This window comes from Bos indicus x Bos taurus, chromosome 3 (genome assembly GCF_003369695.1).
Source record: "Bos indicus x Bos taurus breed Angus x Brahman F1 hybrid chromosome 3, Bos_hybrid_MaternalHap_v2.0, whole genome shotgun sequence".
NCBI classification, from domain to species: domain Eukaryota; kingdom Metazoa; phylum Chordata; class Mammalia; order Artiodactyla; family Bovidae; genus Bos; species Bos indicus x Bos taurus.
Genome location: NC_040078.1, coordinates 43,230,850 through 43,246,750, shown reverse-complemented (window position 1 = coordinate 43,246,750; position 15,901 = coordinate 43,230,850). Strand labels below are relative to the sequence as shown.

At 37.9% G+C, this 15,901-nt stretch overlaps 1 protein-coding gene across 1 annotated transcript in view; it reads right to left on the bottom strand.

Moving 5' to 3' along the window:
* Positions 1-15,901, bottom strand: part of DBT (dihydrolipoamide branched chain transacylase E2) — a 40,590-nt gene that overhangs the window by 9,186 nt on the left and 15,503 nt on the right. The window contains exons 5-7 of the mRNA XM_027536402.1: positions 10,071-10,192; positions 7,057-7,273; positions 2,439-2,605 (exon numbers count right to left, since the gene is read on the bottom strand). Of these exons, the coding sequence (XP_027392203.1) occupies positions 2,439-2,605; positions 7,057-7,273; positions 10,071-10,192 (506 nt within the window). The remainder of the gene's footprint in view (positions 1-2,438; positions 2,606-7,056; positions 7,274-10,070; positions 10,193-15,901) is intronic.

Genomic DNA, 15,901 nt, shown 5'->3' with positions numbered 1-15,901 from the left:
AGGTTAGTCATAGCTTTTCTTCCAAGGAGCAAGTGTCTTTTAATTTTATGGCTGCAGTCATCATCTGCAGTGATTCTGGAGCCCCCCAAAATAAAATCTCTCACTGTTTTATTTCCCCATCTACTTGCCATGAAGTGATGGGACCAGATGCCATGATCTTAGTTTTCTGAATGTTGAGTTTTAAACCAACTTTTCACTCTCCTCTTTCACTTTCATCAAGAGGCTCTTTAGTTCTTCTTCGCTTATAAATTATTTTGAGTATAATCCAAATTTTGTAAAAGGAAAAACAAGGTATGTGTTCATAGATATGAGGTCATTTTTTCTCCTGAACAATACTTTAACCATCATTTGTATCTATGCCCTGTCTGCCTTAACATATTTTTTCAGGTTTTCCTCTTCCTCAATTTCTTTCATTCCCCAAACCCAACTAACAGCAACCAAGATTCAACCTCAGCAATCCTTTATTTAGTAAGTTCTGGTTAACCTTTTCTTCTCTCTTGGTGTGGGAGGCTGAATCAAAAGCCCCAGTCTTGCACGCCTCCGTATACAAATCCTTTGGCAGTGCTCTTGCAAGCTGATTCTGAGCTAAGTTATATGACTCGCTTTGGTCAGTGAATTAAAAACAAACTAGGTGCAGTGCAGCTTGGGCAAAGTGCTTACATTCTGCTTCCTCTCTTCATCTGCCAGTACTGAGCCCATGTGTAGGCTGGTATACTGGGCAGATAGGAGAGACATGGGAAGAGAAATGAGTCAAGCTCACTGAGGTCATCCCACAGCAGCTGGTCCCTTGGCCAACCTACTAGCTGTCTGTAGACATATGAGTGGGCTCTGCCAAGATCAGCAGACTGGCTGTGCTCATGAGAAAGAATAAATGTAGATTGTAGACTACAGAGAAATAGACTGTAGACCCATGAGCAATAATAAATGGCTAACTGTTTCAAACCATCAAATCTGGGGGTGCTTTGTCATTCAGCAATAGACACACTTGGCTTTTAAGTGACTTCTTGGTTCTGCCATCATCAAACCACTGACCCTACTCACCCTCTGCCACCGCCTAGGCAACTCAACTTCTATCTACCTCTTAAACACTGATGGAAAACCCTGAGCCTTCTTTTCTTCTCCTTTGAACATAATTTGAGTGATTTCATCCATGAGTTTCAACTGCTGTGCCTCTACAGATGACCCTCAGAGCTGTAATATAGTCTAGATCCCTCATTATCGGACCCTACTACATCTCATGTTTATACAGCATCTCTTTCCTTGTTAGGGTAGTTGTTAAAAAGATGGAGATACAGGAGAACAGCTTCTGTCTTACAAGACTCAGCATCAGTGAAGAGACAACTGAGGATAAATACTTTCAGTACACTGAGGTAAGCTGCAATGTGAAACAAAAAGCTTGTTTAATTCAGACTATGATAACCACCAGCTTTTGTAGGAAGCTACACTGGAACAAAATTTGGTGTTTAGGATGTACACACATTTGATCAAAGGAGGAGGCAATACTTCAGGTAGAGTTGTATATTCCAGGAGCTACACATAGCTTAATCTGACTATAGCGGGGGGGCTGGAGGGGGGGGTGACTGAGAGAAGACATGAAAAGTGGGCAGCAAAGGCACATAGAAATATTCTATTATGCCACAATAAGGCATTTACAAACTATCCGGAAGGCAATCCTGAAAGGGAACCACTGAAAAGAAACAGGGGATAATACAGTAACTTGATTTACAGGGGAACAGTCTTGGTGGAGTGTGCCAAGTGCTTGTGGGAAGCCGCACTGGAGTTAGAGACAACAGTATACACTTTTTAAGAAAAATGGACCAGAATGAAAACTTAACTTCTCCACTTGTTATATAAATCCTTGACAAGTTTGTCAACTTCTCTGAGTGCCAGTTTCCTTAAACGGAAAGAGGGCATAGCAATTATTTACACATTAGCATTATTCTGATAGTTAAAAGAGATCATATATATAGCATGCTTCGTACAGAGTTAGGCAGAAGGCAGCTGCTTCCTGAATAGTGGTTAGTGAGCTATGCAAGCTCAGCTGATGGTCTTATTCTTTTTATATTGGTCCCAAGGTCCTAGAAATGATTCCTAGAAGCCTCATATGTTCCTTGAAAAGTGAAAAATCAATCCTGAGTCTCACCTTTGTTCAAATCAGGACTTTGCTGTCATGATTCTTTCTGAATTAAAGGCTTTACCTACCTGGCAGGACAATCCCAACCTAGTTCAAAGAGATAAGTAGATAAAAATCTGACACAAAAAATTTCAATTTTATAAACTTCTGTGAAACAAAGAGAGTATATCTGTACATTTTTCTAACTATGTGATATCATGAGAAATATTACTTTTATTCAAACCCATAGTTAACACACTGGATATCTGCAAAACAAAATTTATATGTCTAACTCAAGCCTTGCTTGAAATGAATGAAATCTTACTTTTAAGAAGAAGGGCATAAAGGAAAGTTTAATTCCACGAGCAAAAGCAATGGGTTTTAATTCTTCTCGTAGCTTAACCAGTTCAGTAAGGTCAACCTCATCACAATACCCAAAATGAGGTATCTTCAGCACTGCAGACATGGTCTTGACCATTGCTTTGTGAAAGCCTAGAAAAAACATACATATTTGTCTTTATTCTTAAAACCTTTGATCCCTTCAACAACTATAATAGAAGGTTCTCTAACGTCACTTCAGTTCAGTCAGTTCAGTTCAGTCGCTCAGTCATGTCCGACTCTTTGCGACCCCATGAATCGCTGCGCGCTAGGCCTCCCTGTCCATCACCAGCTCCTGGAGTTCACTCAAACGCATGTCCATCGAGTTGGTAATGCCATCCAGTCATCTCATCCTCTGTCGTCCCCTTCTCCTCCTGCCCTAAATCCCTCCCAGCATCAGTTTTTTCCAATGAGTCAGCTCTTCGCATGAGGTGGCCAATGTATTGGAGTTTCAGCTTTAGCATCAGTCCTTCCAAAGAAATCCCAGGGCTGATCTCCTTTAGAATGGACTGGTTGGATCTCCTTGCAGTCCAAGGGACTCTCCAGAGTCTTCTCCAACACCACAGTTCAAAAGCATCAATTTTTTGGTGCTCAGCTTTCTTCACAGTGCAACTCTAACACCCATACATGATCATAGGAAAAACCATAGCCTTGACTAGATGGACCTTTGTTGGCAAAGTAATGTCTCTGCTTTTTAATATGCTGTCTAGGTTGGTCGTAACTTTCCTTCCCAGGAGTAAGCATCCTTTAATTTAATGGCTGCATTCACCATCTGCAGAGATTTTCGAGCCCCCAAAAATAAAGTCTGACACTGTTTAGCCATCTATTTCCCATGAAGTGATGGGACCAGATGCCATGATCTTCGTTTTCTGAATGTTGAGCTTTAAGCCAACTTTTTCACTCTCCCCTTTCACTTTCATCAAGAGGCTTTTGAGTTCCTTTTCACTTTCTGCCATAAGGGTGGTGTCATCTGCATATCTGAGGTGATTGATATTTCTCCCGGCAATCTTGATTCCAGCTTGTGCTTCTTCCAGCCCAGCGTTTCTCATGATGTACTCTGCATAGAAGTTAAATAAGCAGGGTGACAATATACAGCCTTGACGTACTCATTTTCCTATTTGGAACCAGTCTGTTGTTCCATGTCAAGTTCTAACTGTTGCTTTCTGACCTGCATATAGGTTTCTCAAGAGGCCGGTCAGATGGTCTGGTATTCCTATCTCTTTCAGAATTTTCCACACTTCATTGTGATCCACACAGTCAAAGGCTTTGGCATAGTCAATAAAGCAGAAATAGATGTTTTTCTGGAACTCTCTTGCTTTTTCGATGATCCAGCGGATGTTGGCAATTTGATATCTGGTTCCTCCGCCTTTTCTAAAACCAGCTTGAACATCTGGAAGTTCAAGATTCACGTATTGCTGAAGCCTGGCTTGGAGACTTTTGAGCATTACTTTACTAGCATGTGAGATGAGTACAATTGTGCAGTAGTTTGAGCATTTTTTGGCATTGCCTTTCTTTGGGATTGGAATGAAAACTGACCTTTTCTAGTCCTGTGGCCAGTGCTGAGTGTTCCAAATTTGCTGGCATATTGAGTGCAGCACTTTCACAGCATCATCTTTCAGGATTTGAAATAGCTCAACTGGAATTTTATCACCTCCACTAGCTTTGTTCATAGTGATACTTTTTTCCAAGGCCCACTTGACTTCACATTCCAGGATGTCTGGCTCTAGGTGAGTGATCACACCATCATGATTATCTTGGTCGTGAAGATCTTTTTGGTACAGTTCTTCTGTGTATTCTTGCCACCTCGTCTTAATATCTTCTGCTTCTGTTAGGTCCATACTATTTCTGTCCTTTATTGAGCCCATCTTTGCATGAAATGTTCCCTTGGTATCTCTGATTTTCTTGAAGAGATCTCTAGTCTTTCCCATTCTGTTGTTTTCCTCTATTTCTTTGCACTGATTGCTGAGGAAGGCTTTCTTATCTCTTATTGCTATTCTTTGGAACTCTGCATTCAGATGCTTGTATCTTTTCTTTTCTCCTTTGCTTTTCACTTATCTTCTTTTCACAGTTATTTGTAAGGCCTCCTCAGACAGCCATTTTGCTTTTTTCCATTTCTTTTCCTTTGGAATGGTCTTGATCCCTGTCTCCTGTACAATGTCATGAACCTCTGTCCATAGTTCATCAGGCACTCTGTCTATCAGATCTAGTCCCTTAAATCTATTTCTCACTTCCACTGTATGACCATAAGGGATTTGATTTAGGTCATACCTGAATGGTCTAGTGGGTTTCCCTACTTTCTTCAATTTAAGTCCGAATTTGGCAATAAGGAGTTCATGATCTGAGCCACAGTCAGCTCCCGGTCTTGTTTTTGCTGACTATATAGAGCTTCTCCATCTTTGACTGCAAAGAATATAATCAATCTGATTTCGGTGTTGACCATCTGGTGATGTCCAGGTGTAGAGTCTTCTCTTGTGTTGTTGGAAGAGGGTGTTTGCTATGACCAGTGTGTTGTCTTGGCAAAATTCTATTAGTCTTTGCCCTGCTTCATTCCATATTCCAAGGCCAAATTTGCCTGTTACTCCAGGTGTTTCTTGACTTCTTACTTTTGCATTCCAGTCCCCTATAATGAAAAGGACATCTTTTTTGGGTGTTAGTTCTAAAAGGTCTTGTAGGTCTTCATAGAACCGTTCAACTTCAGCTTCTTCAGCGTTACTGGTTTGGGCATAGGTTTGGATTACCGTGATATTGAATGGTTTGCCTTGGAAACAAACAGAAATCATTCTGTCATTTTTGAGATTGCATCCAAGTACTGCATTTCAGACTCTTATTGACCATGATGGCTACTCCATTTCTTCTAAGGGATTCCTGCCTGCAGTAGTAGATATAATGGTCATCTGAGTTAAATTCATCCATTCCAGTTCATTTTAGTTTGCTGATTCCTAGAATGTTGACGTTCACTCTTGCCATCTCCTATTTGACCACTTCCAATTTGCCTTGATTCATGGACCTAACATTCCAGGTTCCTATGCAATATTACTCTTTACAGCGTTGGACCTTGCTTCTATCACCAGTCACATCCACAACTGGGTATTGTTTTTGCTTTGGCTCCATCCCGTCATTCTTTCTGGAGTTATTTCTCCACTGATCTCCAGTAGCATATTAGGCACTTACCGACCTGGGGAGTTCCTCTTTCAGAATCCTATCATTTTGCCTTTTCATACTGTTCATGGGGTACTCTCAATTAAACTCTTTCTCTTGGACCTACCATCTTCATTACATATATTACATAGCTTGAAAGCCACTAATTTCAATGCTGAAGCGTGGACTGTAGCACAACACCAGTGTCAAGTGTAATATATAATAGGTGAGTGTTGCTAAGTCACTTCAGTCACGTCTGACTCTTTGCAATTCTATGGACTGTAGACTGCCAGGCTCCTCTGTTCATGGGATTTTCCAGGCAAGAATGCTGGAGTGTGTTGCCATTCCCTCCTCCAGGGGATCTTCCCTACCCAGGGATTGAGCCTGTGTCTCTTATGTCTCCTGCACTGGCAGATTCTTTACCAGTAGCACCACCTGGAAAGCCCAGTAGAATAGGTAACTGCTTTCCAAGCTGTAGTGTATAAAAAATTCAAAAGGATGCAAGCCACGTATTTACACAATGGCTTTCTTGCAAAGTCACTTCTGGAAGTTAATCATCCTAAGAGTTTGTACATAAATCAGAAGTACTTGTTTTGAAATCTAACAAAAAAATAATAAATATTTAAAATACTCTTAACAAGTCTTCAAATAGAAAAATTATCTCCAAAATCATTGCAGATGGTGACTGCAGCCATGAAATTAAAAGAAGCTTGCGCCTTGAAAGAAAAGCTATGACCAACCTAAACAGCATATTAAAAAGCAGAGATATTACTTTGCCAACAAAGGTCTGTCTCGTCAAAGCTATGGTTTTTCCAGTAGTCATGTATGGATGTGAGAGTTGGACTATAAAGAAAGCTGAGCACCGAAGAATTGATGCTTTTGAACTGTGGTGTTGGAGAAGACTCTTGAGAGTCCTTTGGACTGAAAGGAGATCAAACCAGTCATTCCTAAAGGAAATCAGTCCTGAATATTCATTGGAAGGACTGATGCTGAAGCTCAACACTTTGGGCACCTGATGCGAAGAACTGACTCATTTGAAAAGACCCTGATGCTGGGAAAGATTGAAGGCAGGAGGAGAACGGGACGACAGAGGATGAGATGGTTGGATGGCGTCACCAATTCAATGATCATGAGTTTGAGCAAGCTCCAGCAGTTGGTGATGGATCGGGAAGCCTGGCACATGCTGCAGTCCATGGGGTTGCAAAGAGTTGCACACTACCGTGCGACTGAGCTGAACTGAGCAAGTCTTGAAACATAGAAATTATCTGTAGACAAGTTTATATGCTAAGAAACCTGCTAACATATTACTCCTCAAAAATTATCAGTATATATTAAAGCTTTTCCTAGAAAAATGATAATTTCATAATGCTGAAGCAACTTCCCCCCAAATAAATGGCACTATTCCTTTACATTACTGTTATTATTACCTTTCACGGGTTCGGTTCTGTCTTTGCCTATGAACACTGGAGGCTTTGATATTGGAATAGGAATAGTTCTGTCTTTTGGTTTTGGTGGAGGTGGCATAATTTCAGCTTTTGGTGAAGGAGGAAGTATAGCTCCTGTTTGCTTTTCCAGATAGTTGAGAATATCTTCTTTAAGTATTCTGCCATCTTTTCCTGAGCCAATAACTTCACTCAGCTTAATCTAAAAAAAAGGATACCTTTTTAATGCTAAAAATAAAACTACCTAAAAATGAATAAATCCATCATATGGTCTCTAAGTGGAATTAAATGAGCTGAAGGTAAAGTATCTCTGACCAATAAATTAATATAAGGAAATAACACTTTCTTTATCCTAACAGAACACTATAAACTATAACATTTTCATCATCTCAATAGAATACTAGAAACTACAGCTACACTGGTCATTTGTTACTTTTCTACATACTGTTCATTTACCCATGTAGTAACAATGTAATATCTACATTGTATATAGCTACTTTTGAAAATATATTTTTAAACAACTATTTCTAAATGTCTTGCATAATTCTTATTGGATTTTTTTTTTTTCCTTTTCCTGATGACTACATAAGAAGAACTGAGCATTTAAAGGAGAGTTAAACACTGTAACAAATGCAGACCAATGTTTCTGACCCTGGCTACCAGTATACACACAATGACTAAAATAATCATCCAATAAAAGCTCTCTGTAACAGCTACACTCTGCTATATTTAAAATGGATAATCAACGAAGACCTAATACATAGCTCAGAGAACTCTGCTCAATGATATGTGGAAGCCTAGATGGGAGGGAGTTTGGGGGAGAATGAATACATGTGTATGTGTGGCTGACTCTCTGCTGTCCACCTATATCTACCATAACATCATTAATTGGCCATACTCCAATATAAAATAAAAAGTTTAAAACAAAAAAGTCTGTCAATTAGTTTTTTCCTGATGGTTCTTTTAGAAAGATCAGTACAAAACACTGAAATGAACTTTATTGAGGCATATTTGGAATGTGACTTCCTCAGCCCAAGTTAAGGATCAACACCTAAGTTTTATTAAGGTATTCCACAGAATAAACAATAGATGATGTAATTCCACTTTCTACTAGTTACTCATGATACTTTTTGGAAACATTTATGATCTGGCTTTATTTAATCACTTCCTATGTTTGGTTACAGAGATAAAATATTTTCACTAAATTGAATTCTACATAAAAAGACATATAAGCTTGGATGATACCCTCCTGCATAGTGTATATTAATCTCTCAAGGCTACGTCCTGCTTTATTTATATTAGTGTTTCTCTAAGAATGATTTCAAAATAATAAAGGACTTTATCACATCAAACATTTAGTTTATAACAAGTAAACTCTAAGAATTTAAATAATTTTTAGGTAATTACAAACTCTGAGTGCCACTGGTTTTAAACTCTATTTATTAATATGCCAATGTCAAAAAAAGGCGGGGGGGAGAAGAGTTGTTTTGTAATAATAAATCTGCTATATAATTTCTAGTAATTATACAAATGCCCTAATTATATACATATATATATATCTTTAGAAAGACACAGGAAAGCAACATCATACATTTCTATAGGTAGTCCTTCTATATAATTTTTTAAAATGGTAAAATGTTTATGGCTTTCAAAGCAATATAGAAGATCATTATTTCATCTAATACCTTAACAATCTAGTATTCCATAATACTATTTCTATTTCTCTATTTCAACAAATCATCTTCATATCTCAACACATTTAATGGCTAATAAATTTTCATTAAAGGTAGAGAACATAATTTTCCTAAGCATTTCCCTGATTTTGACCACATATGTGCCTTCTAGTTTCTGGCTATACAGAACACTTGGAAGAATATATCCTAGATGACCTTCCCCAGTGGTAGGATAACTAGCTGAAGAGATATGAACATTTTAATGACTCTTACTACATATTCCCAAAATGTAGACATTTTTTCCCACTGTAACTAAACTACTTCTCTCAAAAAGAGACAAAAACCCTGCACTGTGGGGCACAGTGGAAAGAACTCAGGCTTTGGGACCAGAAAGATCTGTGCTCACATCCCCAGTTGAGCTATTTATTTGATTGTAGGCAACCCAATCAACTTCTCTTCCCTTTCTCATCTCATCAGAGAGAGGATAATCCAAACCAGCTTGCAGGGATACTGTGAGGATTAGTTGTAACGTTATGTATGGCGTCTGGCTAAGAAGTGCTCAAACGATAGAGGCAACCATTGTTGAGGCAGTATTAATAATTGAGAGCACTGGTTTTAGAGTCATGGAGATTCACTTTGGAATCCTAGTTCTACTATTGTGTTAGCTATGTGACCTTGGACCAGTTATTTGACCTCTCCAAGTCTTATAAAAGTCTGTTATTTCACAGAGTTGTGAAGATTAAAAACAAGATGACATATGAATTATTAGCACAATGCCTAGGAGCCATCTTGCTTTGAAGATTAAGCATCAGTGACTGGCAAGTAAGAGGGAACACAAAAGACCAGCCTCCATGACTGAAGTCAATACTATGGTGTTTTCCATCTCCCTGGGATCCAGCAGACCCTTGAGACCATAACCGTGCCTGGACCATTTCCCATTCCTTCCCTGCCCTGCTTCCTTTCTTCCTAGTAAAGATGATCACTCTTTCAATTAATCAATCACATGTTCCCAAACCCCTGTCTCAAGCTATGCTTCTAGGGTATCTGATCTATGACTCTAGTATTTATAAGTATTCAATAATCAGTAGCCCTGACTTTTATTAGGCTCTCAGAAAAAACAAAAAACCCACACTTCTCACTTAATATGAATAATAAGTTCACAATTTTCTTCTCATTTCTCATAAAGACTAACCTTTTAGTAACTTGAGCTGTGTTTTCTTTAATCCCAACTTGAACCAACTCATTATGCAATATCTGGGCAATTCTTCATAGATACACATGGAGACCTTCTATGTGATCTCACACTTAAATATTAAGAAAACTTACATTGTTTTCCATTGCAAGGCGACGAACTGCAGGAGTCGCCAGTGTTTTCTGGCCCTTTATCTCTTGGTGTGTGTGTTCATCATGGGACACAGCAGGGGTTTCAACAACATCTTCTTCTGAATCTGGAAACAAGGTAAAATATTACTGTTTAGTAGAAAATATTAAAACAACAAGCTTGTTGTTCAGTCCTTAAGTTGTGTCCGACCCTTTGCAACCCCATGGACTGCAGCATGCCAGCATGTCCTTCACTATCTCCCTGAGTTTGCTCAAACTCATGTCCATCAAGTCAGTGATGCCATTCAACATCTCATCCTCTGTTGCCCCCTTCTCCTTTTGTCCTCAATCTTTCCGAACTTCAGGGTCTTTTCCAATGAGTCAGTTCTTCATGTCAGGAAGCCAAAGTATTAGAGCTTCAGCTTTAGCATCAGTCCTTCCAATGAACGTTCAGGATTGATTTCCTTATTGACTGGTTGGATCTCCTTGCAGTCCAAGGGACTCTCAAGAGTCTTCTCCAACACCACGGTTAAAAAGCATCAATTCTTGAGCACTCAGCCTTCTTTATGGTCCATCTCTCACATCCATACATGACTACTGGAAAAACCATGGCTTTGACTAGACAGACCTTTGTCGGCAAAGCGACATCTCTGCTTTTTAATATGCTGTTTAGGTTTGTCACAGCTTTTCTTATAAAGAGCAAGCATCTTTTAATTTCATGGCTGCAGTCACCACCTGCAGTGATTTTGGAGCTTAGTGTCTTATAATATACAAATAAATTTCATTTAAAATATATAGTCAAAAAGTATGATAGATGAGCTACTTCAGAATGGAAAAGCACAACTTTAAAATAGAAAAACAAATAAGGGTACTAGAGTGAGTGAGAGGGGTGTACTAGTACCAGGTACTGTTTAATGATTATGATTATCTTCTACTTACATCACTTCTGTTAAAATTATGTAGCAGCTACAAGTTAAAAAATGAGTTTCTTTCATAAATTTTAAAACATGTAAAAATTTTCTTAATAAATTTCTCACATTCATATATATGTACACTATATATACATTTGTATATATACAAACATATGTATATATAGCATGAATTAAGAATCAAATGTGAGGTAAATTACATGAATCATGTAAAATCTGTGAGAATCTTAAATGCTTTCCTAAGATAATTCAGCATTTAAATTTTTTTCTCTGCTTTGAATGCAACAAAGAATGCTTGGAAGGTTTTATTTTCATGGCTAATACTAATTTGGTAGTTTTGTTCTCTGCTAATACTAATTTGGTAGTTTTATTCTCTAACTCTAGAGTAGTGGTATAAGAAAAATAATCTTGGGCTATTAGCATTCATTTTTGCAACCAAAAAAGCTTCTGAGAGCATTTAATTGTCAAGGTTGGATGCTAGCAAATCAATACTGAGTACAGCAGAATCTCTGTGGGAATAAGGAAATTAGAGACAGTCTCTGAACATCAGCAGGCAACTGAGTTATCTTTGACATTAAATTCTAAGCAAATAAATTTCCACTGCTGCAACTGTGGAAAGACATTCTATTCATTCACCCCCCTCACTAATCTATGAACTGGCCCAGTGGAGCTCTCAAAGTTCCCCATATGGGTAAAGAAGAGAAAAAAGAAACAAACAAAAGCTTTGTATTGAACGTGAAGGGTAGTAGAAAATGTGACGGTTGGAGTTCAGGACATACTGCCCCAAAATATGCCACTCTGGTGTACTGATTATTTTGAGCTGCATGCAATTGGAAAACATCAAACGCAAGGAGAGGTTAACTGAACTCTCATTTACCTGAAGACATCCAAAAGGAACTCAAGTGCCATAAGCTCCCTCCCCAGAAGACAGTCTGAGTTCTAGAGAAGATCGACTCTTATCACAGAAGTGAAGTGAAGTGAAGTGGTGCAGTCATGTCCGACTCTTTGCGACCCCATGGGCTGTAGCCCACCAGGCTCCTCAGTCCATGGGATTTTCCAAGCGTGAATACTGGAGTGGGTAATTCGTAACACGGACAGACAAACTTTTGTCACAAACTATCATCAGTCAGTCAGTCCAGTCGGTCAGCTGTGTCTTGCTCTTTGCGGCCCCATGGACTGCAGCACGCCGGGCTTCCTTGTCCATCACCAACTCCTGGAGTTTACTCAAACTCATGTCCATCGAGTCAGTGATGCCATCCAACCATGATCAAACTATCACACCTCCCACATTTTCCACGAAGAGCCCGTTTATCTTTCCTAAAAATGGTTTACTCTCCCTTAAGAGGCTTCCTTCCCTCCTACTCTTTTACTTTAAAATACTGTATTGTCCTAGCAAACATCTTTAATACTATAAACTCTATACAACACCTAACGTGTTGTTACCGCAGAATGTACGAACAGACACATTGTTAGAAATGTAGTGCCAGTGTTCTAGGTGCAGAATGGAACTGATATTCCATCTCTGCAAACAATTTTCAGTGTAATAAAGTGGTTTGGAACATGGGTTTTAGAATTAAACAGAGTTGGGATCAAATCATAGCTCTACCAATTACCAGCCATGTGGCCATGGGCAACTTAAACCTCCATGTATCTCAATGTTGCATGTGTCAACTGTGGATAATGATCTGTATGGTTTAATGAGTTTACATAAATATAGCACATAAGCACAGAGAAAGCATTCAATCAATGATAGATGTTCAAGTTAAAGGGTGAATGCAATATAATGGCAGAAGTGAAGAAGTAAACTGAAGTTGCTCAGTTGTGTCCAACTCTTAGCGACCCCACGGACTGCAGCCTACCAGGCTCCTCCGTCCATGGGATTTTCCAGGCAAGAGTACTGGAGTGGGGTTGCCACTGCTTTAAGAAAGAGCAAAATACATAGGATTTTAAAAAATAAAACTAATGAGTCCCATTAAATGAATTGTTTTGAAAAGTTTGGGTTCAAAATGTTTTAGTTGTTTAGAGAAGTGAGGAGTAATCTTACCTTTTAAAATAGAGGTTAGAGAAAGTCAAGTTAGCTATAAGGAGAACTCACAGCAATAGTCTAAAAATTGAGTTTATAGTAGACAGCACACTGAGGCATGAATCAGCTTTGATATAATCTTGATAATATTAAGTAACTAAATCATCAATTTGTAATTGTAAAGAGTATATGCTTTTTAAATATCACAGATACAAGTTGGCATAAGTGAGTCTGGTGAGGTCTCTTCAAGCAGAGGTCTGTCTACAGCCAAAGCACTCATAAATAGGACTTGGAGGTCACAAATACATTTTTCCTTATCAAAATTATCATGATACCCCAATCTTAAAAAGCAGGTTGAAACACCATGTTACAAAAGATAGTACCATAGAATATTATTTAAACAAGCATTAAGACAGGATTTTGTGTCCAATATTACTACTAAGATTTCTACTCTTGATCACTTGCACTCTAGATGCAATTATTTTCTTTACTTGAAAAATGTACAAAAATAGATGTTATACTCCTAAAAAACTTTTCATTAGGTAATTTTCTTACTCATAGTATAACTGGTTTTCTCGACACTAGAACAAGGAATAATACAAACAAATTCAGTATTACTATATATTTTTTTTTTTTTTGGCTGTGCTGGGTTCTAGCTGTGGCATGTGGGATCTAGTTCCCCAAACAGGGAGTAAACTTGGGCCCCCTGCATTGGGAGCATGAAGTGTTAGCCATTGGACCACAAGGGAATGAATACCTTACTATAAATTCTTGTTTAAGACAAGGTACATGAGATATTTAGAAACCTTTTCCATTTCCATAATTTAAAAAGAGGCATATATAAATTTCTTAAAAAACAATCCACTATTCTATAGGCTCGCTTATTTGATATACAGGATTATGCTTCATAGTTATTCTTACAATAAAAGATTTAATACAAATTATAAAAAATATAAATATAAAAGCAAAAAGGTACACACAGAAAATAAAACTAGCATGCAAGACAATTACTCAGAATGCACTATGAATAGCAAATGAAATAGTTAGCAATGATCATTTTTCTATAAGGAAAATTACCAGATAATTTTTACTCTTGCAATCTATCCAATCCTGTTAAGTTTTTATAAATAACACATTGCACATACAAAAAATATAAAATTTGTTGAGTGTTGAAATACATATATATCCATAACCATCACTGCAATCAAGTCACTGGATGTATCTACCACCCCTCAGAGTTTCCTTGTATTCCTTAGTAATTCTTCCTTCTCAAACCTTCCCGCCTCTCCTTAGTAATTCTTCCTTCTCAAACCTTCCCGCCTCCCTACTCTATCAGCAGGCAACCACTAATTGGTTTGCTGTCATTATAGATTAGTCTGGATTTTCTAAAATTTTATTAATCTCCAAAATATATAAGCAACTCATGCAGCTCAATATAAAAAAACAACCCAATCAAGAAATGGGCAGAAGACCTAAACAGATATTTCTCCAAAGACACACAGATGGCCAACAAACACATGGAAAGATGCTCAACATCACTCGTTATTAGAGAAATGCAAATCAAAACTGCAACAAGATAAAACCTCATACCGGTTAGAATGGCCATCATCAAAAAAATCTATAAACAATAAATGCTGGAGAGGATGTGGAGAAAAGAGAATCCTCTTGCGTTGTTGGTGGGAATGTAAATTGATATAATCACTATGGAGAACAATATGGAGGTTTCTTATTAATTAAAATTAAAACTACCATATGACCCGGAAATCCCATTACTGGGCATATACCATAATTCAAAAAGACACACGTCTCCCAGCATTCATTGCAACACTATTTACAACAGCCTGGACATGGAAGCAGCCTAAATGTCTATCAACAGATGAATGGATAAACAAGATGTGGTACATATATATATAATGGAATAATATTATTCAGTCATAAAAAGGATCAGACTTGGGTAATTCGTAGTGATGTGGATGAACCTACAGTTTGTCATACAGAGTGAATAGGTCAGAAAGAGAAAAATAAATACCATATGTTAATGCATACGTATGGAATCTAGAAAAACGGTACTGATGAACCTATTTGCAGGGCAGGAATCTAGATGCAGACGTAGAGAACAGACTTGTGGACACAGGGGAGGAAGGAGAAGGACAGATGAATCGAGAAGCTACTATTGATATACGTATACACTACCTTGTGTAAAATAGCTAGCCAGTGCGAAGCTACTATATGGCACAGGGAACTCAGCTTGGTAATCTGTGATGATGACCTAAAGGGGAAGGATGGGGGTGGAGGGATGGGTGGGAGGGGATATATGTCCACATATAGCTAATTTACTTCATGGTATAGCAGAAACTAACACAACATTGTAAAGCAATTATACTCCAATTAAAAACTAAATTAATATACATAGAATCATATGGCATGTTCTTTTTATTTCTGGTTTCTTTGACTCAGAATAATTTTTCAAGATTCATCCATGTCATACAGGAAATTAATTTCTGTAAAAAAGTTATTTAGAAAAACATACCCCTCGCCTGAAAAAGTTTTTGATTTTATAATTTGCTATATCAAGACTTACTAAGTTGGATTTCACTAGGGATACCAAAAGAAACTTTAAAAATAAAAGCAAACAATAAAACCCCCCTCAAATCCCAATTGCTCACTTGTTCATACACAGGCATCCCTGGGAATCCACAGGCTCTAGATTCATGGATTCAACCAACTGTTGATTGAAAATATACAGAAAAAAATTCCAGACAGTTCCAAACAGCAAATCTGAATTTGCTGAATGCCAGCAACTATTTACATAGTATTTACACTGTATTAGGCATTACAAGTAATCTAGAGATGATTTAAAATATAGGCTATATGCAAATACTACA